Raw genomic sequence first — 24,031 nt, forward strand, 5'->3', positions numbered from 1 at the left:
CAATTTTCACAAGTGGCCTCCGATTTTGGATGCCTCAGTTTCTTGGTACTCAATACAAGACATCTTGGACTTAAGCAGCCCTAACCCCCCACAACTGCCATGAAAGTCTAAGGGCCTTTTGGAGAATTTAGCATCTCTGAAAGCCAAAGCCTAACGTCTTTCACTGGAATCATAGAGGTGGTCTGAATCATGGGTTCCTGTTAGCTTTAGCTTCAATTACATACTTATTATTCCTTATTATTCCTTTGAACTTATATGAATAAGGACTTGCCAAATCACTTCTCAAAGTTTTAGGGCTGAAAAAAGTCCTGTTAATTTTCCCCCCTAGTATTCAATATGTTTGCTTATAATTTTTTTTTTTTTGCTCTGGTCAAGCTTTGAAACATAGGTGCAGAAATGTAGAGAGACTGGCCTCCCTCGAGGTACCTCTGTCTCGACCTTCACAAGAAAGCCTGTACCCTTGAGATCTCCAGGCCAATTTGGGAATCCTGAATGGCTCAGATGAGCTTTGGATGAGGGTTCATGCCTGTGTTTAGTTAGCTCTGGCTTGTCCAACAAGCAGCCCGCAGGCTTCCAAGCTGTTTTCTGAGGCCCAAGGTGCCATGATGGGAAATGAAAGTAAATACTACTTTCATTTTGGGGTGCAGGGTGAGGTCTTTGAATATGGCTCGCTGGCCCACTGGGTTATAAAAAGTTCATGATCCGGTCCCACATTCAAAAAGGTTGGACACCCGTGTTGTACACAATCTGTTGCATGTTTTGTGGAGAGGAAGCAGAAAAACACTTTGTAACGTGGGCCATGCAAACTGGAGAAAATAGTGTGTTTCTGCCTTTGAACCACTGAGTAAGAGTCCCTCTCTCACCTTCCTCAGTAACTGCAAATCTTCTGGAAGGGTTCTGAGATTAGGATTTTTTTTAAAGTTTAATTATTCAATGGTATCAAATAATTTTTAAAGTAAAGGATTTGGGTGGGGGGGGAGAATATTTTTCCCTTGCTTGTGTTTTCCCAAGACCTCTTTAGACTTAACTTTTTGAAGGCAAACATCTTTGCTAAAAATAGTATTTGATCAAGGTGAAGCTGTAATAACTACAAAGAACACTTTGAGAGGATGGAAAAAAGAATAATGAAGAACCTATATGGAGACAGAACTGGAATTTTAAAATAATATGCAACAGTGGTAGCTATCAACTAGAGGTGCATGCATAATTGATTTATCAGTTAATCTCTTTTATTGAAAAATAAGCTGTGGTGTGTATTGATTGAACCAATTTAAAACTTTTGGGGTTTTGCTGCAGAAATAAAGGAAGAGTAAAGAAAGCAAGATGGTTGCCTTTTACCCCACAGCTCAAAGTTAAAGCAACTGCTCAGAATGTGGGAGATTCAAATTTAATTATCTTTTCTGCTTAATAAGATTTGAATTTACCACCACTAATCTTTCAGGAAGGTGCCCTACCTTCCCAGGCTTCACAGTGTTTTCGGTGAGAGTGACTTTGATATCTCTTTGACACTATAGGAAACCACAGGTGTCCCACCTCCTGGGTGACTACTCTAACTTTCAAAGCTAGACTCATTCCTACTCTCTTAACTCTTTGTGTAAAATATTGAACAAACTGAAAAATCTTCCAGCACAAGGTACTAGCAGCACTGTGCCACAAAATACCCCAATGCCTGCTGGGGCTAGGACACTCCTTTGGGATATTAGAGACTAAATTCAAATCTACCCTGTTTAGTTCATGGCATAACTTGAAACAAATGTCTCCCACTCCTGGACATGACCCCCATGGCCATCAGGCACTTGTGACAGGGTGCTCTCAATCCCTCCTTTTGGAGATGTTCCACTCCCTAAGAGTATTTAAATCAATACTGAAACAGACTGAAAACATTATATAGGCTAGTGGTTAGGGTGTTCTCCTAGGAGGAAAAAGATATGTGAAAGTCCCCTCAGGCAGAAGAGGAAACTAAATTAGTGTTGCCTGGGGTGAAGAGGGGACATATCTTGTGAATCCAGTCTTAAAAATATTTTTCCTGTTAAAAATTTTTAGCAGAAAAATTTAGTTCTGTTCATGACTAGTTTTAGGATAGCCAAAAGTACATTTTTGGCAAAATTACTGTTCATGGAAAAAATATAGCAGAGAGCTCAAGTTATAACTTGATGCCACCGTGCAAGTAACCACCCCTCCACCCCTGAACACCACTATGATACTGTGCATTGTCATTTTATTCTGAATAAAAACAAATGAAGCATTTTTAGAAATACCTTATAGTGTAGCACGCTTCACCATATTACATTCCCAACAACTTCTGGATGTACTATGGAGGCTGAATACTGCTTGCTTTATGTCATTCAAAATACATTGTTAGATATCTTTTCACCCCTTTTAATAACAGAAGGGAGTAGAAAGCTTTCAGAGTATCTATACTGTCAAGACTTCACTACTGTTGTTTTTATACACAATAGTTATTGGTCAGAAAAAGGATGTACACACTTGTAAACTTTAAGTATCCAGATGGTTTTCCTGTCTTAATGTTCCCAGTAAAGTAAGATAAGTATCCTTTCCTTAGCTTGCCAAGTCTCAATTTTTCCAAATGTTTCTTATTATTTTCTTGTATTGTTCCACATATGATTAGGATTCAGGGAAACTTTAAAGAATGGACATGAACAGATTATCAAAAAACCTAATATTTTTTTGATAAACACAAGAAGATTGCATATATGCCACTTACTCCAGTTACTCATTTGATAGCCTTGAAATATCCACAATCTCTTTAATTCAGCTGTTGTTTATCCATGTGAAAAAGACAAGGTTACATACCTAGAGAAGACCCCTAGCCAGGGGAGTCTGCCAAACTACAGCCATGTGGCCATGCTCCGACGGGAGCTCCCAGTTTTCCCCAGTGCCGTTTTATCACCTTACTGGGTGAAGCGGATTGGGCTCATTAAGCAGCCCAGGGTTATTTCCGGTCCCGGGAGAGGGGATGGCGTGGAATGGTAGGGGAGAGAGAGAGAGAGTCGGGGCATGCAGACAGTGCGAGTACCTGTCTGCTGCCCAGAACTGAAGTCCCCAGGAACACGGCAAGGGAGCTCAGAGAGCTTGGAGGAGCTCACATACTCAGGGGAAGCCAATGCTCCCACGTTAAATTGGCTGCCATGCACGTGTGGTCAATTAAGCCATCGTGGCTTCAATTACTGAAAAAAAAGGTTGCAGCTTTGGCGATCAAGCATTTATGGATTAAGGATCTGGGAAGGGAGAGCCTGCATCTGAGTCCCCTGCAGCCGGGAGAGGCACCACGGTGAGTCACCTGTAACTCTGCTTCCTATGCCAAGAAGTTTTGTTTTGTTGAGTATACTTGGTTGAGCACCTGGAAGAGACAGCCAACACTGGGTCGCGGAGTCATCACCCCTCCCCCCATTAATTAGGTCATCAAAGTCGTGGCAGGAGAGATAATAGAGAGGAAGACCAACCCCACTGAGTTGACCAACACCGGCCTTGAAGGAGGGAAACCAGTTAATGTCAATGGGATGTAAAGGCCCATGTCTGTACACAGTCATATCTCGACAATCCAGAATACACTTAAATGGAACTAGGATTATTACAGGTGTTACACAAGAAAATAAAATGATCAGAAAGGAAGCATTATTCAGTTTTAAAAGGAACTTTTAAAATTTACTGTGTTAAGCGTTTGCAGGATAGTTCATGTTCTAATACAAGTCAGTCCTGGAAAGATCTCTCAGCTTTTCAAATGTTAAATGTGTCCAGTAGGTAGTTTAAATGGGCCCAATTTAAAACATCAGCTCCAAAACACCGAGGAAATTAAGGGTAGTTCAGATTCAGGTAAGATGTCTGCAATCATACAAATGGGCCTAAACTAAAATCTTGATTTCAAACCTATACCTCTAAGCAGTGGTTGGCAAAGTTTCAGAGCTGCAGGCAGGGACAACCTGGTTTGAGTCCAGGGCAGGCCAGTGTTCCAGCTAGCCAGACCTGCTTCTCCCTGCCCCCCAGGTACTCATCATCTGGTGCACCTCCTCACCACCTGGCATGGGCATAGCCCCCAGTACAAGAATGGTGCTAAACCCTGTCAGCTATGTAACCAAATCTGGCCCATGGCCACCTTGCTTATATCTGCCCTACAACAATTCAAGGTTAAGAAGTTTGCATCAGAACCCACAGCTTAAGTCTTGGACTCATCACCAGTAGTAGCCATATGATATTTATTAAGTAGCTTGGAACCTCCAGGCTGTAATAACTGACCAAAACCTGGTATCATAAAAATATCTGAAAAACCAAAACAGCAACATTTCTCTTTTAGAACTGCTTATGGGAGTTACTAGTTACTTCATGGGAGTAAAACAAAGATCTAAAGGACCAAAAGTTTTAATTTAAGCAATTCATTTGTATATAGTTCAAATACGCATTAAAATGAAGCGAGAATTTAAACCTAAAGAAAAAATGTAGCCTTTGGCCAGAGTGCTATTCATCACAGATTCAGAAAAAATAAAGTTCAAATGGACTACAGAGAATATAACCTAGCTGAAATAGAAACCCATTTATATTACTCCCCTCCACTACCCCATGAGTGCAACATCTTATTTCCTTTCAAACATTTTCAGGACTGTACTCCCTGTAAGACACACCAAAGACTCTCTCTGAGCAATAACACATAAAGTAACAGAATAAAGTCTCACCTAATTAAAATCTGTCTTTCAAGAGTCCAATTAGAATTTGTAATTAAAAAAAAATCTAAGGAACAGAACTTTCTGTTGCAAACAAGGTACTTGGACAGAATTAGCAATTGCCACACTTTGATGCTAAGAAACTACACATTAATGCACATACATTTTATACATAAATAATTTCATATGTACATACCTGTTCCAAAGGTACATGCTTCACCAAGCCACTGACAACAGTTCTTGGGCTTGCTTCTCCAACATCTACCTCCTCGACATAAAGAGAATCTGCATCAGGATGCTTTTTTGCAGTAATAATGCAACCAACACGCAGGTCCAGACAAGAAACATCTATAGGTTTAGAGTCATCACCCCCAGCTGCTGGAGGATGCTTCTTTTCCTTCTTCTCCCCTGCAGGAGAGAGTTAAATTAGAAGCCAAGGGAAAGAAGTTACATGATTACTTTTCCTTACTGATCCTGCAACCACCAGATCTCAGCAAAAGCTTTGAATTGTGTACTGACATCACTTTATTGCCTTAAATGACACATGATACCACCTTTGTATTTCATATCACCTAGACAATCCATGCGTGTCTAAAGGCCTCTGGCAGACATTACATTTATTGTGCAATTAACTAGTTCATTACACAATAACTTTAGACATGTTACACATGCAAAGTAATTATCACACAACAGAAGTGGTCAACAAGCCATAAAAATGGGCAATTAGCTATAAAAATGGCCAATGAGTTATATACATTTGTGGCTTGAAAAATGTTGAACAGTTCTATAGAAAGTTTCTATTAAGCTTTAATTTAAATACGTGGCATGTTACACATAGGATGACAGCAGCCCCTGACAGACATTCACTTACAGATGTTACAAGTGCATGGTAAGAAATGCGATTCTGGATCTCAAATCGCACCTTACTTGCTGGTGGAGAGGGAGCCCAGGGTCCTGACCAAGTTCCCAAGAAGCTTGGTTTTGCAATCCTCTCTGGATAGCTTGGCCTTTGAACATGAAGCGGGTTATATGGTGTGACTATTTCCATTGAGTGATACTGCCTGTTCCTCAATAGAAGTAATGTTTGACAAGGGCCTGATGTAGCAGTACAATATAACGTATATTTTCTGATTGGAACCCACTTTATTTGTAGTGGGTTGCCAAATTAAGGAAGAACTGCTCAGCTGTTTCTTGTAGCTTTCACTTCAAAGGGAATTGCTATGCCTCGGATCAGATGAAGCTTCTCAGCAGCGCCCTCTGGAATACATGTCACAGCAAAACCTGGAGTGCTCAATGCTCCTGCACAGTTTTTTGCCTCAACATGCCCAGATACTTCACAGCCCCTTTTCTTCACCAGTGGACTAGGAATCTAACCTCAGAGAGTATCCGGATACCTGGTATCTCTGAAAGGATGTCTAAATTCTGAAGTGGCTCACAAACTGAAGTTACATCAGTGAATTTTAATTCTCATATAATGACCACTGATATCATGCACTGAGTTAACAAACAGACTGAGGCTGTATTTTTGTGCAAAGATAATTGATAATTACACTTCTTCCTATTTAAAATTCTAATCTTCATAAAATTACCTTATAAGATTACTACAAGCAACTAATAAATGACAAACAGAGGCAAATATATTATGGTACTCCTGGAGTCCCAAAATACAATGTTAATTTCCAGGCATGTCATTTGTCTTTGCTTACTTTTTACCACTGCACTTCTCAGTCACTTAACAATGCTACAATTCTAGACATAGATTGAGCAAAACAAGATGCTGAAGCTGAATGACTGCAGAATTTTCCAAAAAGAAAAGGACATACATTTACATGAAAATAGTACAGCTAAACTGAATGCAGTTCCTTTAGCGCTATATAGCAGAGGTCGGCAACATTTTTTGGCAGAGTGCCAAAAACACCTGCAGCTTTGACTTATAAGATGTTGGCATGCCAGGGGCAGATGGGGAGGATGGAGACTGCAAGGTGTCAGATCCTTGTGGTAGCAATGCTGCCCCAGCCCTTCCCTGCCATCTGCCCCAAAGGGTGTGTACAAGCAAAACACATTTAATCTGCCACACACTGCTCGTGCCAGCGGTTATGTCTGAGCTAGTTTGTGGGCTTTTAATTGCACGGTGTCTATGGCCCATGGCAAAAACCAAGCTCTAACAATGAGTCTTGAAGATGTGTTCTATTCCATTCGTTTTGGCAGTCTATGCTTCTTTAATATTCAGCATGCACACAAACATATGCATATTATATATATATATATTTTAGGGGAGGAGTCAACAGCAGCTTAGCTACTTTAGTACATATCTGCCAAGTATCTTGCATAAACAAGAACTACAAGTCTATTTCCTTAATTCCCTTTATAAACTGTAAATACTTCCTTTTTCCAATCTTCTAAGAGTTGGAGTGTTGATTTCCTTACTGTAGTTCTACTGATCTTTTTTGCATCCTCTGCAATTATGAAACTTTACTTAGAACATCCATAAATTAAATACTGTTATTGTTCAAAAAATTTCAGAAGTCGGAATACCTTTTTTTCCTGCCTTGTCCTTCTTTTTCTTTTCTTCTTCTCCACCCTTAACTTGATCTTTGAGATCAGAAGGAGAGGCTGTGAGAGGTGTGGGCTGTGACAAGTCTTCCGAAAACAAAGCTGTAGAAATGGTTCCACTGGGTGGAGGTGCAATTTGTTTCACTAAAATTAAATATGATGGACATTAAAAAGCTATTTAATTTCTTAAAAGTGCAAATGAAACTCATTATTTTAAATTTTAAATACAAAGAACAATATGTAGCATAAGTGGTTATGAAGAAAAAGAAAGTTAATAAATACTCAGTGGAGAGAACTACTGATGCTATTAAGATAAAGAGGAATATTATGAAGCAGATCTCAGAAAGGAGATTTGGTGCTGACCAAAAAATTGCAGCTCCCTTTGACTCAGGAAGGAGCTTCATTTGCTTAACCAAAGGAAAGAGTAGGCTGTCAACTCTACGTATTATTTGCAAATACAGTGAAAACAATCAAATGCATACACATACAACAAATCTCATTCTGATTAACTAATCTTTGTGATCTTTGGTAACTTTAAATGTTTCCCCAAAAAATCTATTAATTTGAAATAGTACACAAACACATAGTAATAGAAAGAAAGAAGGTTCAATGTACCTCACATTTTAGTTCCTTACTCAACTTCAGGTTAAATTAAAAAAAAAAAGGCAAAACGAAGTTTTGTACAAACAGTATAACAGAGGAGAGAAAAGCACAGGGCCCTGCAAAGTTTTATGCACGTGCTTAACTTCATGCTTATACATAGTTCAAGAAACTTTAGTGAGGCAATTCATGTGCATAAAATCAAACAGCTTTGCAAAACCAAGGACTGCATCTCTAGGAGCTGAAAATAATTTGAAAAACAAATATAGTGCAATTTCTTTAAAAAAAATCCATTAGGAAATAAAAAAAAGTCCAGAAGGCAACATAAAATGGAGACTATCAGAAGCTTAAGTTCTCTTTATCTTAGTGTTATACCACTCTGATTATGGACTGCAAACACATCTACATGCAAAAAAGCCCCAAAAGTACAGAGAAAGGGGCTAGGGACAGACATTACACATAAACCGGTTCAAGATAAACCAGGTTGAATGTAGCAGCAGACTCAACTGATTTGGTTCAAACCAGTTTCTGCAATGTCTGTCCCAGACTTCTTGCTGGTTTAAGATAAACCAGACACTCCCAGTATCCTGGCATGCTCTCTGGGCTAGGAGGGGTTCTCTGCTCCACAGCAGGGCTGTCCCCTTTCCTCTGCTCCCTAACTGGAGCTTGGCACAGATTTGCAGGCACAGAATGTCTGCCTGACTCCTCCCTGATAAGCAGGAATTATTCCCTCCTCCCCTCTGCCTTACGCAGACACCTCGGCATTAGCTAGCAGACCCTGGAGAGGACAGAAGCAGACAGGCTTTTTGGAGCTAATCAGCAGGTAGCTTAATGTCCTTCCTTGGAAGAGTTGTTGAAGAAGAGCTCCATTAGTTAAAGGAGAGAGGTTTTGTTTTCTTAATGAGCTGATAAATACTAAGTTAAGGGTGAAACATTCCCTGCCATAGGGAGGAATAATCAGAGTGTCATGCCCGGGCCGGCCATGTTCCCCTCAGCTCTGCCCTGTGGAATCAAAAGGAGGACTGCTCTAGTGCCCCCTGGCTTCTAGCCTGAGCCACTGCAGGCATGACCGTGCATTTCTGGGATGTCTATCTGGATTACAAACTGGTTTAGCCTAGCCAGGTTGGACTAACCTGCAAAGACTGAATCAATTCAGGCTCAGGCTTTTTGAATGTCTGTCCCTAGCCAGGGAGGTGGCATAATCTTGCTGTTTGGAATTGTTGTGGAAAATTTTAGAAGTTTTATGTTACACAGGGACAGATATAGCCACAAAAAAACCTCCTGATGAATGCTAAAAGGATTCAGGTGACTTCCTGCACTACTTGAAAAAAAAAAAAGACCCTTGGATGTTCAGTTTAATTTTTTAATATATTCTTTATTTATTTGCATTTCAACAATACAAGACCAATACTCCATCTTGTTAGGCCCCAATTCTGTATTTGTAAATTCCTCACAATATGAATTAATCTCACAAAACTTTCTGCCTTGGTTATTTTCTCTTTGCTGCATTCTGCCTTGGTATTATCCATTTTAGAGCAACATAATTATGAAAGATGGCTAAATATCTTTCAAGACAATGCTTTAAACTGTTAACTCTTCTGAGTAGGGACTACGTCTTCTCTCTGTGTATACAGCACTCTAGCAGATTGTAGGCATCCCTTGGAATAAATGCATGCTGTATACAATGTATAATACTGACTTCTGACACTGATTAGTGTCCCCATTATTTCTCTTTACTCTGCTAGTGATGTGAATATTGCCATCTATGTATAACAATAGTTCTCAACCTGAATTGAGTAGTATCCAAATTTAAAAAATTAATTAATAATTTAGTGTTCTGAAATCCTTGCAGAGGGGCTGGGTAGTGGGGCTGGGGGATTAGCCAGAGGTTGGGAAGGTCTTGTTTTTGTTTTTGTGTCCCCCAGATTTGTGTGCAGGGTGAGGGCAGGCTGTCGGCTGCAGGCTCAGGGCTGGGGGCCGTGCTGGCCTCTTCCTGGTAGGGGGCTGGGTTGGGGCTGCATTCAGGGTGGGTGGCGGTGGCGCTGGAGGGGAGCTATGGTAAATTTTGGGATTGCTGTAATCCATCCGGTAGCTCCCCCCACCCACCCCAGCACCATCACCACCTGCCCTGACCGCAGCCCCAGCCCAGCCCCCCCACCAGGAAAGGCCACCACAGCCCCAGGCCCCAAGCCCATAGTAGGCAGTTCGCCCTCACTCCATGCACAAATCTGAGGTGCACATGACCCCACGCTTCCTCTGGGGGTGCATGCAGAAATGGGAACCACCTCCCCCCCCCAACTCCTCTGGACCAATTGCCCATGGCTTTATCCCCCGGCCCCAGCTGGGCACTGCCTGCCCCAGCCCCACTCGCTCTCTCACTGTGGGGGCCTCAAACTGCTCCGCCTCCACCATTTCCCCCATACAGACTTACTGGCCGGACACTGCTCTCCAAGCTACCAGGTTGCATATTGGCTATTGGATTGGTATTGACTAATATGGCTGTTTAATAACTGGCCATTAGTATCAGTCAAAATATATTTATTTGTGCACCCCTAGTAGTTTAGCTCCACTCTAGCTGGAAGCTTGATGATGCTCAGATGTAACATCGCAACAAGAAATATTGAAAAGAGTGCTGGAGTGATAACACAGCCTTACTTAACTCCCATTTTAAACTCAAAGGGATCTGTGATGGTTCATTATTGCGAACCACCACTCGCATACTGTCATGGAGCAGGTAGAGAATGGTGACAAATTTTGGCATCCATACTTCAAAAGGATTCTCTACAACACTTCTCAGCTGATAGAGTTGAAAACTTTCATGAGGTCAAAGAAGGCCATAGAGAGATATTTATGTTGCTTCCAACATTTCTCCTTCATCTGACAAGGTGTGAAGATCATGTGAATTATGCCTCTTGATGTCCTAAACCCACACTGAGATTCCACGAGGAATCTCTTCAGCAAGTGGAAGGAGACAGTTCAGAGGGTTCACATTGATTTTTCCTGTGGTGACCAGCAAGGTGATCTCTCTGTAGTTTTCACAGTTGGACTTGTCTCCTTTCTTGAAGAGTGTCACAGTCATGGCATCCCTGAGGTCATCTGGGATTTCTTCATCACTCCAAATCCATAAGATGAAGGCATGAAGCTGTGATGTGAGCTCCTCTCCTCCCTGTTTTAAGATTTCAGTGGGGATTCCATTCACTCCAGATACCTTGTTGTTCTTCATCTACTTGACAGCTTTTCTCATTTCATTAAGGGCAGGAGGGATTCCAAGATTATCTCTGACTGGGTGTTGCGGGATTGAGTTGAGAACACTCTCGTCAATAGCAAAGTCTCAATTGAGAAGGTCTTCAAAAGGTTCCTTCCAATGGGCATTGATATCTCCCCTTTCCTTCATCAGGTCTCCTCCATCTTTAGCTCTCAATGGGGTTGGTCCCGAAGTGATTGGACTGTAACCATGCATACTGTGGATGTCAACCAGATGCTGAAGTTCCTTAGTCTCGTCTTCCAACTATTTGGTCTTCATATCACATGTCCACCTTTGGACCTCTGCCTTGGCTTGCTGGAGTTTTGCCAAGCACAAAAGGCCTTGCACTTGCAATCAATCAACTCTTGGATCTCCCAGTCATTCTCATCAAACCAGCCTTGATGTTTCCTAGTAGAGAATCCAAGTGTCTCTTCACAGATGCTGATGACAGTGGCCTTAAGGGCACTCCACACACTGCTGACATTCTCCCATTGTTGATTGGAATTCACCAGTTTTTCTGTTGAGGCACTGGTGAAAGAAGTCTTGCTTGCTTGGGTCCTTGAGTCCCTCAACATTGATCTTCCATCAGGATTGCTTCTGAAGCAACCATCATTTGAGAGCCAGTCTGAGTGACATAACCCAGTGGATAAGTCAGTGATCAGTCCAGTCATCAGCTCCTAGCATAGCTTGGGTGATGCAGACATCTTTGTGATCCTGGGCACAGACGATGACATAGTCAATCAGGTGCCAATGCTTAGACTGTGGGCGTTGCCATGATGTTTTGTGCCTGTTTTTCTGGTGGAACAGTGGTGGTGAACATAGTTTCATAGTTGTTATGGGCTGGAAGGGATCTTACAGATCACTGGGTCCAGCACCACTGCACATAGGTAAGAAAGACTGATAGGCATCAAGACATTTGAAGATCGCCAGGGTGAATGACTGTACCACTTCTGGGGGGAGCCTGTTCCAAACCCTTGGTACTTGGCTAATAAAGATTTTTTTTTCTTATGTCTAGCCTGAAGTGATCTTCAGTCAGCTTGTGCCAAATATTTCTTGTTCTTCCCTGGGGGGCCTTGGTGAATAGATGCTCCCCCAAACCCTGATGTATGCCTCTGGTATACTTGTAGGCTGCAACCAAGTCCCCCCTGAGTCTTCTCTTCTCCAGGCTGAACAATCCCAAGTCCCTCAGCCTCTCAAGTCAGTGTTCTCCTTCCTGTTTACTCTTCCAGAAGAAGGTATAGCTGCTTCCATGCTCTTTTAAAGTGGCCATCTCCCACCTGCTGGGTCTCGCTCAATGCTGTGTTGCCCGAGTTCTCTGGTCACAATGACAGAGCAGTGCTCTAGGCACTCATTAGGGCTGTCCATGAGGGTCCCAATCTTCCAGGTCCTGAAAATAATGGTGCATCATTGCTGCTGTTTTCAACTGCAGGAAAAGTGATCCCACTAGATGCAGTTATTCAGTCAGGAAGAATTACAGAATACTGTATTAAGCTATGTTTAGGGCACCTTTTCTAGCACCCTACCCATGTGGGGTGAGCAGAGTAGATCTTGAAGGCGGCCACTCAGTGACAGTTACAGCTGCTGAATTACCCTCCTGTCTTGTCCAAGTGCTACATGACCTTCTTGTAACTGCCATCTTTGGGCCAATTCATGACTAGGAGTTTCCAGACCTCACAATTCTGCTCCCATTACCATTAGATGGTCACCAAAGGGCTTGAGGAATGTGCTGGCATGGAAGATGCCTGTGCATGGCTTCTTGTGTTGTGAAGCTACTGTACATCAGCTTCCACGTGGCTCTTGACAGAACAGGAACAAGGAGCCCGAGACAACTGAGGATCTTGTTCTGCTGCAGTTTTCAGCCACCTATGCAGCCATTGAGATTCTAACATCTTCCACCTGATCTGCTGTTGAGGACTTGTAGACCCACAGTTGGGGGCCAGGCAGGCATATTATAATGGCAACCTGTACTCACCATGTCACAGCAGCATCAAAGGATCTATGTAACTTTACATTGCCATCTGCTGTCCTCACATCCTGGTGTTGCTGCTGCTGCTTGGTCTGTGACTGCTTAATCATCAGAGTTACTCCTGCTTATTTCATAGCTAACCTTGCCTGAAGGGTATTTCACTATCCGCCACCTGTGGACATGTTGGACACAAGTACAACTCTGTCCCTGCATGTATGTAATTACTATGTGATATAGTAACTGCCCCCACTTTATAGTGAGGTAACTAGTTTGTGCATAACAAGCCCTTATGCACCACTCAAGGCATTATGCTTAAAAATATTAAAAGAACATATTATTAGTTAGTCTCATAATTCTCACTCAGTACAATAGATTTCTACAAAGACAAAGCCTTGAGCCATGATGGTGGGCTGGAAGAGATAATATACCAATCAGGAAAGTCTATGGAAAGGAGAGAACTCTCTCCATTACAAATTTTGCCATGAACCAGACAAAGAAAAAGGGAAAGGAGATAACAATGACTTAACGTATCACAGTCAATGTCGTCAAAATTCTGGATTTTAAGGGGCTTCCTTAGCATAAAGATTAAGAAAATATTTTGCTTTATCATACCCAAGACAGTGTCTTGTTTAAATGAAGCCAGTATAAAATATACATGTAACCTACTCCTGTTATAACTGTACTGTATGTTGTGCAGATAACCTTGCACACTGTAACCTATGGAATACAACTTTTTTTTGAAAGTTTAAATAGGAAGTATGTGCTAACTACAGCAATATATATCACATGAAGAATGACCTGACCAGTGGATATGTGCCAAGTATAGAAGAGCTCCTTTCCAGACTTTTAGCAATATTTGCTTCTAAATTATTTTCAGAGTGGAAAGTCATAGCATTTACTTAGTTGGTCAAGTGAAATATACCAAGGCCTACCACGTAAAACAAAAAACACAAACCACCCACCTAACTCCCTACATTTTCCATTACAGGACAACTACAATATGGAAGTCTGTTATACAGACAGTGACCATTTTCTGAAGATAAATAACAAGTGAGAGATGCCTTTTTAAAGTTGAACAGCTGCTGGTCCTGAAAATAAGCTCACTGCAAACTAAATGAAACAAAATGAAGCATGAACAGTTCGCACAGCTCTGAAGTTGAATGAAAATGGTAAAAAGTTGTCTTGAGAACTACACTGAGAAGAGACTACGGGTTATTTTTCACATAGAATTATTTAACAGGCAAAATAACTATCATAATCCACTCTGACCTACAGTATATTTCAAGTCATTATATTTCATCCAGTTGCCCTTATATTGAACTCAGTAATATTTCACTAAAGCATAATTTGTATCTGGCTAAAACAGAACTCCCAGAAAAGTATTCAGTTTTCATTTGAAAACATCAAGAGATATGAAATCTACTCAGTTCCCATGGTCTCAACAGCTACTCAACTTTGTTGCTAAAAATTTGTGTCTAATTTCTGATTTCCATTTGTTTGGCTTCAGTTTCCAGAAACTGGTTCTTGTTATCCCTTTTTCCTTTCTTCTTATTGTTTTTCAAAGCATACAGGATTTTCTTTCTAGGAAAGCATGTATACTTTATAAACAAGTCCCTTCTCAATCTTCCTTTTGATAAACCAAAACAAATTGAGCTCCAAGGCTCTCTCACTGGTAAGCATTTCCTCCACCCCTCAAATAATAATGTTCTTCTCAGCACTCTCTCCAATGCCTCAACAGTAGTTAAAAGCACTGAAACTAATCTTCAGTGTGGCACTTCAGTATATGTCATCCATTCCCATGTTCAGAAATAAAAATCACTTCCATGGTTCTACTGCCTAAAATGGCCTTTTTTGTGGCAACACTGTATGTATGGGCAGTACAGCTGCTTGTCTGCTATAACCACTAGATTCTTTGCAAAATCACTTCTGCATATATCTTATCTCTAAATGCACCTCAATAGATCTGGATCTCTTCAAAGACACTTTTTTTGAATGGGTCTGTGTTAAAGTGGCTCAATATGATTATACCATCCTTGTCATTATTCACCACTTTGCAAATCTTTGTCTCCAGAATTTGTCTGTCATTTTATATTTATTTCCAGATCACTGACAAAAGTGTTGCACATTGTACCTAATACTAATCCATAAAGAATTGCAATAGAAACACCCTAATTACATGATGTGTTTCCACTGACAAGCACTTTCTGAGACCAGTTAGCGAGCTCCTAATTTATTTTAACTAACACATGCCCTAGTGTATAGCAGTGACCTTTTAATCAGAATATTTTGTGACATGAGAATCTAAATACATTTTGAATTCAACAAACAGAACAGTCTCATCTTCTCAAATAATTAAACTGTCAAACAAACACAAGACTTATTTGCCATTAAGCTGTGTTGACTGGCAGTAATTATACTCCTATGCTGTAAAAACTGAATGCCCCATCAAGCTTCTTCCTTATTTTCCCTTTGATGGTTGGCTATTCAGCCATCTAGCTGCCTAGCTCAATTTGCTTGTTGCTGTGATCGCTAGCTTTGGAAATTCATTTTGTTCATCCTATTCTGAAGAAATATTCAGAATGCTGGTGTCTATGTTCCTTCTACTGCAAATATATAGAAGAACCACCATACAATCTTCTGTTCAACAGGAAAGTTCTTATAATTTAGCATTGCTTCCTAATATTGCTTACTTGAAGAAATGAAGTTTATCCAAAGGCTTTGTCAAACAGGATATTAATTCTCTATCCTTTTTATATAATGCAATACCAACGTCAAAACTTCAGAACACACACAGGCTTGTCCCTGAAGTATAATAGTGCAATATTTTTCTGCAAAATATCAGTAGACACTCTTATACAATACCTACATATACCACATCTAAAAAAGACATTAACGCAAACTACTGCAGATTCTCAATTCCAAAGGTGGGGGGGTAGGGGGAGGGGCAGAATAATGGGTAATTTAGCTCAGTGTTTCTCAACCCATGGGATATGACCCAAAAGTGGGTTGCAAGAATGTATGAAAGGGTCATGGACAAACTCTGAAAATGGATCAACAAATTTTAAAAATGGATTCTCCTTTAAATCTTAAAAAAATCTTTCCCATACACAGAGGGGTTGGGACCTGGGGTCAGGGGGACAGTGGGCTGGGAGAGAAGGATGCTGGGTTGGGACTGGCTATCAATGTTTACAAATAGGTCTTGGTACAAAAAAGGTTGAGGACCGCTGGTTTAGCTTATGAAAGGAATTTAGTTGTACCAAAGAAAGAAAATGATTCTCGGCATTGACAAAGTGGTAGTTGTTTTGAAGACTATATACTGAATTAATAGCATAACACATGAGTATTGGAAAGCGGTAAGATTTGGCTACACCAATGGTTCTCAACCTTTTTAGACTCAAGGCATGCCTTGGAATGCGTTGGCTCTTAGTTTTCACAGGACACTGTGTGGCACCTTGTGGCATCCTTGAAAAGATCTCAAAGCACCCCAGGGTGCTGTGGCACTCTAGTTGAGAATTTCTGGGCTACAATGAATACCATTTTACTGGCTTTCAGTACTAAAGCTTTGAAACAATAGACATATTAAAAAAAAATGAGGTTTCTTTTCTAAGTCATATTTCCATAGTACACATGTTGGCTTATAAAAAAATACTTGTGCTGGAATTGGAACACTGAAGCCTCCTCCTGTGACAAACAGAACTACAGAATGAAGGTGAGTCTTAGAGGACTTAGGGCCAAACAAAGGTAGAAAGGATGGTGCAGTGAAAAGTTAATTGTGTAATAAAAGGCACTGCACTGAGACAGCTTGGTTTTTAATTTCAGTACTACCACAGATATCATGAATAATTGTAACAAGACACTTGGAGCCAGAGTTTTAAAACTCCTCAGTACCCTCAGATGGACCTAGGTTTTTAAAATGAGCTCAGTTACATTTTAGACACCTAAATGAAGTGGCTGGAGTTTGAAAAGATTGCAGCATCCAATATCTTCCAGTGTACTACAGTAGGGCCCAACCAGGATCAACATCCCATTGTAGGGGGCATTGTACAGATATGTAGAAAGATGCAGTTCCAACACTGATTAATATCTTTCATATGCAATAGTTGTTTTTGCAGTTTTCTAAAATGCTCACATATTGCAACTCTTTGATGTGGCTAGTCACTGAGAAATATGGGGTTCTAAAATATTACTTTAAAAATATTCCTTTAAAAAAAAGAAAAAGAAAAACTTCTAAAAGATGCCATCAGTAATTACTACAAGAGCATGAATCATGATGGATTAAATAAGTGATCAAATGTACAGTCACTAGAGGGTGACAGGAGCTCATGCATATGAACACAACTTCCCTTCTTACCTCCATTTCGAATTTCTGCCTGAATCAGCTCCTGTTTCAGCCCATCAATTTCCTTCTTCAGTTTTGCATTTTCGACGCGAAGTTTCTTCTCTTCTCGGAGGGATGCCTGCAAGACTGGAATTGACACATTTATGTTGGAAACTGTAAGCTTCAATCATTAAAATTTACCACTTAAAGATGATGTCTACTTTCTGAAAACATAATCTTGAGTTCACAAAGGGCAGTTTAGTATGGCTGCTGCAGAGTAAATCATTTTAAAATATTGACTTTAAAGTTACTATTAAAAAGTTCATAAACATGTTTCATTATAATTACTGAACATTTTTGTCAACAAAAATAAGTAGTGGTCTCTCAAATATCCATTTTTATATCATTTGAATAGACTTACATTTAATAAAAAACCCCAGTATTGTGAAACCTGAAAACTCAGTATTTCGAACTCAATGTCACAATTATTTAATTTTTGGAGTACCCAAAGCAAATTAACTGTTGTCTAACACATTCCAAAACTGGATTTTGGATTTTAAAAGTTACACATAGCTTAATAAGATCAAAAGATGGGCAAAGAGCAATCATGACAACTCTAAACACCTTACTGCTGCCCTGAAGGAAAGGATGGTAGACTTCTATTCCATTGGCTAAATAAGATGATCTGTGTTTGGCTCCAAGTACTCCCTCAGATCTCTTTTTTGTTTTGGGCAAGTCAATTTACTATGTAGAAACTAAGGCAATGGTGGTGCCAAGAGGCTCATTGTAATGTACTCAAGAAATTAAAGCAATAAGCACCACAGAAAAGCCAATAAAGAAATACAAACAGATTTGTTTCACATGTGCAGTTTGGCATCAGTTTTAAGAAAACTTTTATTTTGTTGATCTGGGGTACTCTTGGGAATAAAATTTGAGAGTAAGTGGTAAGGGCTTCATTCCTTGTATATTACATTTTCTCTTGTGATTTGGTTAAGCTAACTCATTTAAACACTGTTGATATTGTCATAATTTGCCTTGAGGAGCAAAATCTGGTGATAAAGGGCTGAATCGTTTAATCTTTAGAACACACTTGTTTCTTACTAGGTGAAAAGGTTGGGATGGAAAGATGACAGAGCTTCAGTGGAAGCTGTAGGAGGGAGAATACTCAAGGCATTACCTCTGGGTTCAGCAGAACGTGTTGAAAGGTTTGATCATTTGAAAATTTATTAAGTAAAACATGTCAGATTCAATGCCAAAAGAAACTCCTTGGGAGCTGAGAAGATATGAGGCTTTAGTCCAAACTCATTTATTAACAATGTTAGGAACTTTCAGTTTAAACTATATAAAAAGGTGGCAGATGCACACTATTACATAATATACACAACTGGGCTGCAGAAAAACCCAAAAGATCCAATTAAGATTAGGAAGTTACAATTTTTGGAGACTGTATGGGATAGGAATAGGAACAGACTAGGAAGAGAAGACAGAAGGTTTGACAAATGAGGGGAAAATGATTAGGAAGAACACTGGGAAGAGTTGAGTCATGAAATCATATGGTTTGTTTTGAATCACTGATCTGAGTTTGTTTTGAGGTTACTGCTTTCTTTTGCCTATGATCCAATAATCAGTTGTCCAATTTTTAATATGTATCAGAGAAAAAGTAGCTTGTGGGGAGGATTCTGATGATGTCAATTTACAAAATATTTTAGGAAGGAAGTTCCACACATCACAGGTGATACCAAAGAACCCACAAAAACTTCTATGTGGAACAGGCTAGAGATTGACTTTATTTGTTGGGCAAGTTGGCTCTTGGGACAGGGATGGGCAATTCAGTAAAAGACAAGACCAGATGGACACATTCAAGCCTCTTGGCCTCATGAACTAAGATCCTGATAAAGCAGGTAGCCAATGGAGAGATTCAAAGAGGTCAGGGTGGCCATTCAGTTAAAGAGCTTGGTGAGGACAATGATCTAACTAGATGTATTTTGCATGCATTGTGTGAACAAGGATGGATGAAACAATTAAAGTAATCAAGATGTGTCTGGAAAAAGTTTTAACACCATGGATTTTTTTTTTTTTTTTTTTTTAAGTGCGACAGAGAATGAATTAAAGCACATGAACCAAAACACTAGAAAGGATGTATTCTTGTCATCAGAAAAAGGAGAGTGGGCACCACTTGAGAGGAAAACTAAGGGAGCAGCTGAGTTTTGCTTTGTAAAAGAAAAAGGCTTTAATAGGAAATGGAGAAAGAAATGTTAGTGTCGCTAGGAACTGGACTGTAATTCTAATAAAGGACGATGGAAAAAAGAAGGGTTTTCAACTGTGATATTGGCTAGACTGATTTTTAGGGAAGCTTTTTAAAGAGCTGAATCTATCGCTTTATAAAGATTTGGAAGTAAGTTTTTGAGAGCTGAGCACTCACTAACTTGATCAAAGCCATCATGGCTTTGAGATGGATACATACAAGGATATTTCGGTTGGATATTAAAAAGACCTTTCTATGTGGGTGGTTAAGCATTGGAACAAATTATGTAGAGAGGCTGTACAGTCCATATAATTGAACAGTTTTCAGAATAGGTTAGAGAAATATATTTCTAAGTTGGTTTAAACAGGGGTGATCCCTTGAGCAGGTAGTTTGACTAGATGGTCTCTGTTAGTCCCATCCAAACCTATTTTTCTATGCAATAAAATACAGGAAGAATTGTTTACTAACAATTAACAATAATTTTAACACATTGAGAACTGAAGCTAAGTATCTCTTTATAAAGATTTGGAGGTAAGTTTTTGAGAGCTGAGTGTTCACTTCATGAATGGCTTTGAGATGGATACATACAAAAGAAACTGTTATCCAAACAACGATAATGTAGAAATGTTAGAATTGTTAAAAAAACAACATAAAAAACAGAAATATTCACTGAATATTTATGTTGGCTATTTGAGAAAAGCCAGACAATCTTGCTGTATCCCTGGATAGTGGTGAAACACTTTCCATCCCAACAACAATTCAGGAGAATGTCAAAAGCAGCTACTAAAGTTTTAAATCAGCAGGTCTGGATAACGTGCATCCAAAAATGTTAAAGTACTATACAAACCGTTAATATTGATTTTTATTAATTCCTAGAACATGAGAGAAAAAGAGCTAATATCGTGCCAATATTTTTAAAGGATAAAGGGAATAACCTTGGTAACCCAGACAATTATAGGCCTGACTTTGAACCCACGCAAAACAATGGAGTAGCTGATACAGTACTATTAATAAAAAATTAAAGGAGGGAAGAAAAGGAGTATTTTTTTTGAGATTACAAATTTGTCTAATAAAGGAAACACTAATATTCCTGTAAAGTGTGCAACACAGATCTTGATTAAGAAACTAAAACTATAAAAAAAATTAACGTGGCATTAATATGGTGATTAAAAACTGACTATCCTACTGGAATCAGAATGGCCTGTAAATGAACAATCACCACTAAACAGGTGTATGCCTAGCAGATCTCACACAGAACTTTTTGGTCCTACTCTACAGACATAAGACCATAACCGGTAAAGTTCACAAGTGAGACAAAGATTGGTGAAATGGTAAATAATAAAGATGACAGATCAGTGTTAGGGTGGTATGTGGGCTGGGCACATAGAATTCATTCTAATATAGCCAAGTATAAAGTTTGACATGTAGAAACAAAGAATGCAGACTATACATACAATACAGGAGATTCTATCCTGGGATGCAGTGATTCCATAAAGGATGTGGGCATCATAGCTGAACACGAACTTGTCATTTATCTCCAAAGAAAAGAATACCCAGGAAGTTGGAGCTCTGAGACAGGATGTGCTTAAGCAAACAGAAAGATGTGGGTAACTAGCAATAGTTTTGGGACCTCAGCAACTGAACCATGGGGTCTCATCTCAAAAAACAGGCCAATGCAGAAATGGAAACAAAGCTGTTTCATCAGCGTATGTAGAACATATGACAAAATATTAGGCTACATGCCAAGTCCATGTAAATCCTGGTTGTTGAAAGTAAAATGAGACATGAATTTACATACATGTAGCATTCTGTACTCTATTTTGCAGGAAGCAGTCCATCATTTGCATCAAAAAGTGGGACAGACAGCTCACTGGCACCTTCAAAGAATTCTACAAGGCAGTGAGAAACAGTAACACACACACATCTCCCTAAGATCATTTAGTTACTTCCTCTAGGGTTGTTACAATCTGCTTGTGTCACTGATCCCTCCCCTCTTTGATTATTTCCAGAATATAAAAACTATGACTTTGATAAGGAATTAGAGGGAGGAAACAAGAAGGTATTTCTAGTTCAGATTTTAATTTGGAGAATCTGAATATATCCTCAACACATGCAAACATCAATTGCCCCAAACGAAGCTGTTTTTATGTAAGATAAATATTAATCATCTGGTTAGTAAAATTTGCTTTCAAATACTGATTTCCTTACTAGCTTTCTCCTTTAGAAGAGCAACTTGCTGTTTCAGGTATTCAATGACTTGGTCTGCCTCTGCGCCCTTCTGCTCCAGTCTGTTCAACACAGCATTGTTGGCTGCCATCTTTAGCAAGAAACGGACTAAAAACCTAAACGAATAGGGGAAAAAGATAACGTGAACATTTTCTTAATGTAGTTAACATGATCATCTTGTACCACATAAAGCAGCCCTAAAAATCAACTGCTGATGAAGCAGAACATTTGGTAAATCCACAAATCGGGCTCCCCCCAACCCTAGCCCCAACAAAAGGCAATGTTAACCAGACTGATATTTGCCAGCTGCATTTTTCCCTTCTTTTTTTAAAGTCTTTTAGAAGAAAAGGCACTTTTCCTCCCATCTGCATAAAACATGTTCTTGCTTCGTAACAGCAAGAAATTCCACCTTCCCCAAACGAAAGAGCCAGAGCCCACCAAGGAACAAACAAGACACTGGAAAAAAATAAGCATGGAAAAGACTAGCAGAAAATAAGGTTAGACTAGCAGTTCTCAATCTTTTTAGGCTCAAGGCACCCCTCCAAAAATACCAGCTCTTAATTTTCACAATTTTTATATGAAAAATAACCCAGCAATTCTGTTGCAAAGAACTCAAAGGCTAAGTACAGACAGTCAAAAAGCCCAAAAGTGAATCGATTCAGTCTTCACAGATTAGTCTATGCTGTGGAGACTGAACTGATAAGCAAGTGAACAGACATTCACTTTTGATTCCAGAAACACAGCCACATGCCTGCAGTGGTCCAGGCCAGAAGCCAGGGGGTGCTAGTGCATGCTTCCCTGCTTCATTGGATCAGACAGCTTGGGACAATGCTAGCCCACTCACCTTGCAAAACAGAGTTTGTAGGGAAGGTGCAAAGCATCCCAGCATGCTGGGTGATGGTAATTTACCGTGAAACTGGAGGGGATGTGGGACAGAAGTTCAATAAACTGGTTTAACCTAAATCAGTTAAGTCTGATACTACATCCATTCAGGTTTGTCTTAAAATGGTTTCAACCATTTTGAAAGTGGTCTATGTATACTGAACTTCTGTTGTGTTACAGATTTGAACTGGTTTCTGATCTCTTCTACCGGTTTACATGAAATTACTGTATCTAGCCAATAAGATCATAACAGGTCAGAATTGTCTTTGTTTTATTTTTTTATACTATGGATTCTTATTTGAAATTGGTGTGTTCATCTTGCGAATCATGTTTGCACACCAAACAGTACTTACATTGTGTAGCATCCCAAGGCACCCCTGAAAGGATCTCAAAGCACCCCAGGGAGCAACGGTACCCTGGTTGAAAATCACTGGGTTAAACCAAAGGCCAATGTATCTTATCTTTGTATTCAATACTGAAAATATTTTTTATAAATTTTCTAAGAATAAAAATATGCTGCCCCGTAACAATTTTCCAAGTAAATCAAGTTAGAACACTTAGGATACAGCATACCTTTATGGTTGCACATAAACACTAAGGATAAAAATGAACACAACAGTGAATTTCTAAGTATTCAAGCCTAACCACACTGTGAAAGGAGGACCAAGTTACTCTCCCTCCTATTTGCCCTCCATCCCTCAAGCAGCAACATTTAGTTTTTGAGCTTTCACTTTTAGAGCTGTTTTATAGTTCATATTTTAATTGCCTCATTTTGTCTCCATTTTCAATCTGAGAGAAGGACCAAGGTCCAATAAGAGAAGCCGAGGCAAACAAAAAAACAGTTCTGCAAGAAGAGGCACAGGAAAATGCAGTCCCATTCTGTCATCTCTCTCAGCTCCTTGCAGATACCAATAGTTCAGAGTTCCTCTCTCACGATAGAGAAAGTGACAATGAACACTTTCTCTGCCTCATTCCTGTGAGTCCCAGCAAGTGAAGTTCATCATTCTGTTCTTTCAATGTCTGTGTTTAACCATAAGGATTCAAATGTCAACAATATATTGATGATATCCAGGTATTTAATCACTTTCATCTGCAGCAGACAATGCTTTCACTTAGCCATCTAATATCTGGAAGGAGAAAAAAACCTGCACAAATTACGGCTGGGTGAGATGTTGTTAAAGAGCAGATGGAGAGAAATACTCTGAAAGATCCTGCAGAATGAATGACAGGTCTCAAAGGTGTGGGAGTCTTGTCACTCAATCATGCAAGATCCATGCAGTCAGATAATATCACCCAGTTCAATGCCTGGACTCAAGTTGTA

General features: G+C 39.7%; 1 protein-coding gene across 1 annotated transcript in view; it reads right to left on the bottom strand.

Annotated features, from left to right (window-relative positions):
- Positions 1-21,977, bottom strand: part of AIMP1 (aminoacyl tRNA synthetase complex interacting multifunctional protein 1) — a 35,708-nt gene extending 13,731 nt beyond the window's left edge. The window contains exons 1-4 of the mRNA XM_019534138.1: positions 21,811-21,977; positions 17,391-17,504; positions 7,212-7,373; positions 4,873-5,084 (exon numbers count right to left, since the gene is read on the bottom strand). Of these exons, the coding sequence (XP_019389683.1) occupies positions 4,873-5,084; positions 7,212-7,373; positions 17,391-17,504; positions 21,811-21,919 (597 nt within the window). The 5' untranslated portion in view covers positions 21,920-21,977. The remainder of the gene's footprint in view (positions 1-4,872; positions 5,085-7,211; positions 7,374-17,390; positions 17,505-21,810) is intronic.
- Between the last annotated feature and the right edge of the window lie 2,054 nt (positions 21,978-24,031).

The sequence above is a fragment of the Crocodylus porosus genome, unplaced genomic scaffold, assembly GCF_001723895.1.
Source record: "Crocodylus porosus isolate Cpor-Errol unplaced genomic scaffold, CroPor_comp1, whole genome shotgun sequence".
Classification (NCBI taxonomy): Eukaryota; Metazoa; Chordata; order Crocodylia; family Crocodylidae; genus Crocodylus; species Crocodylus porosus.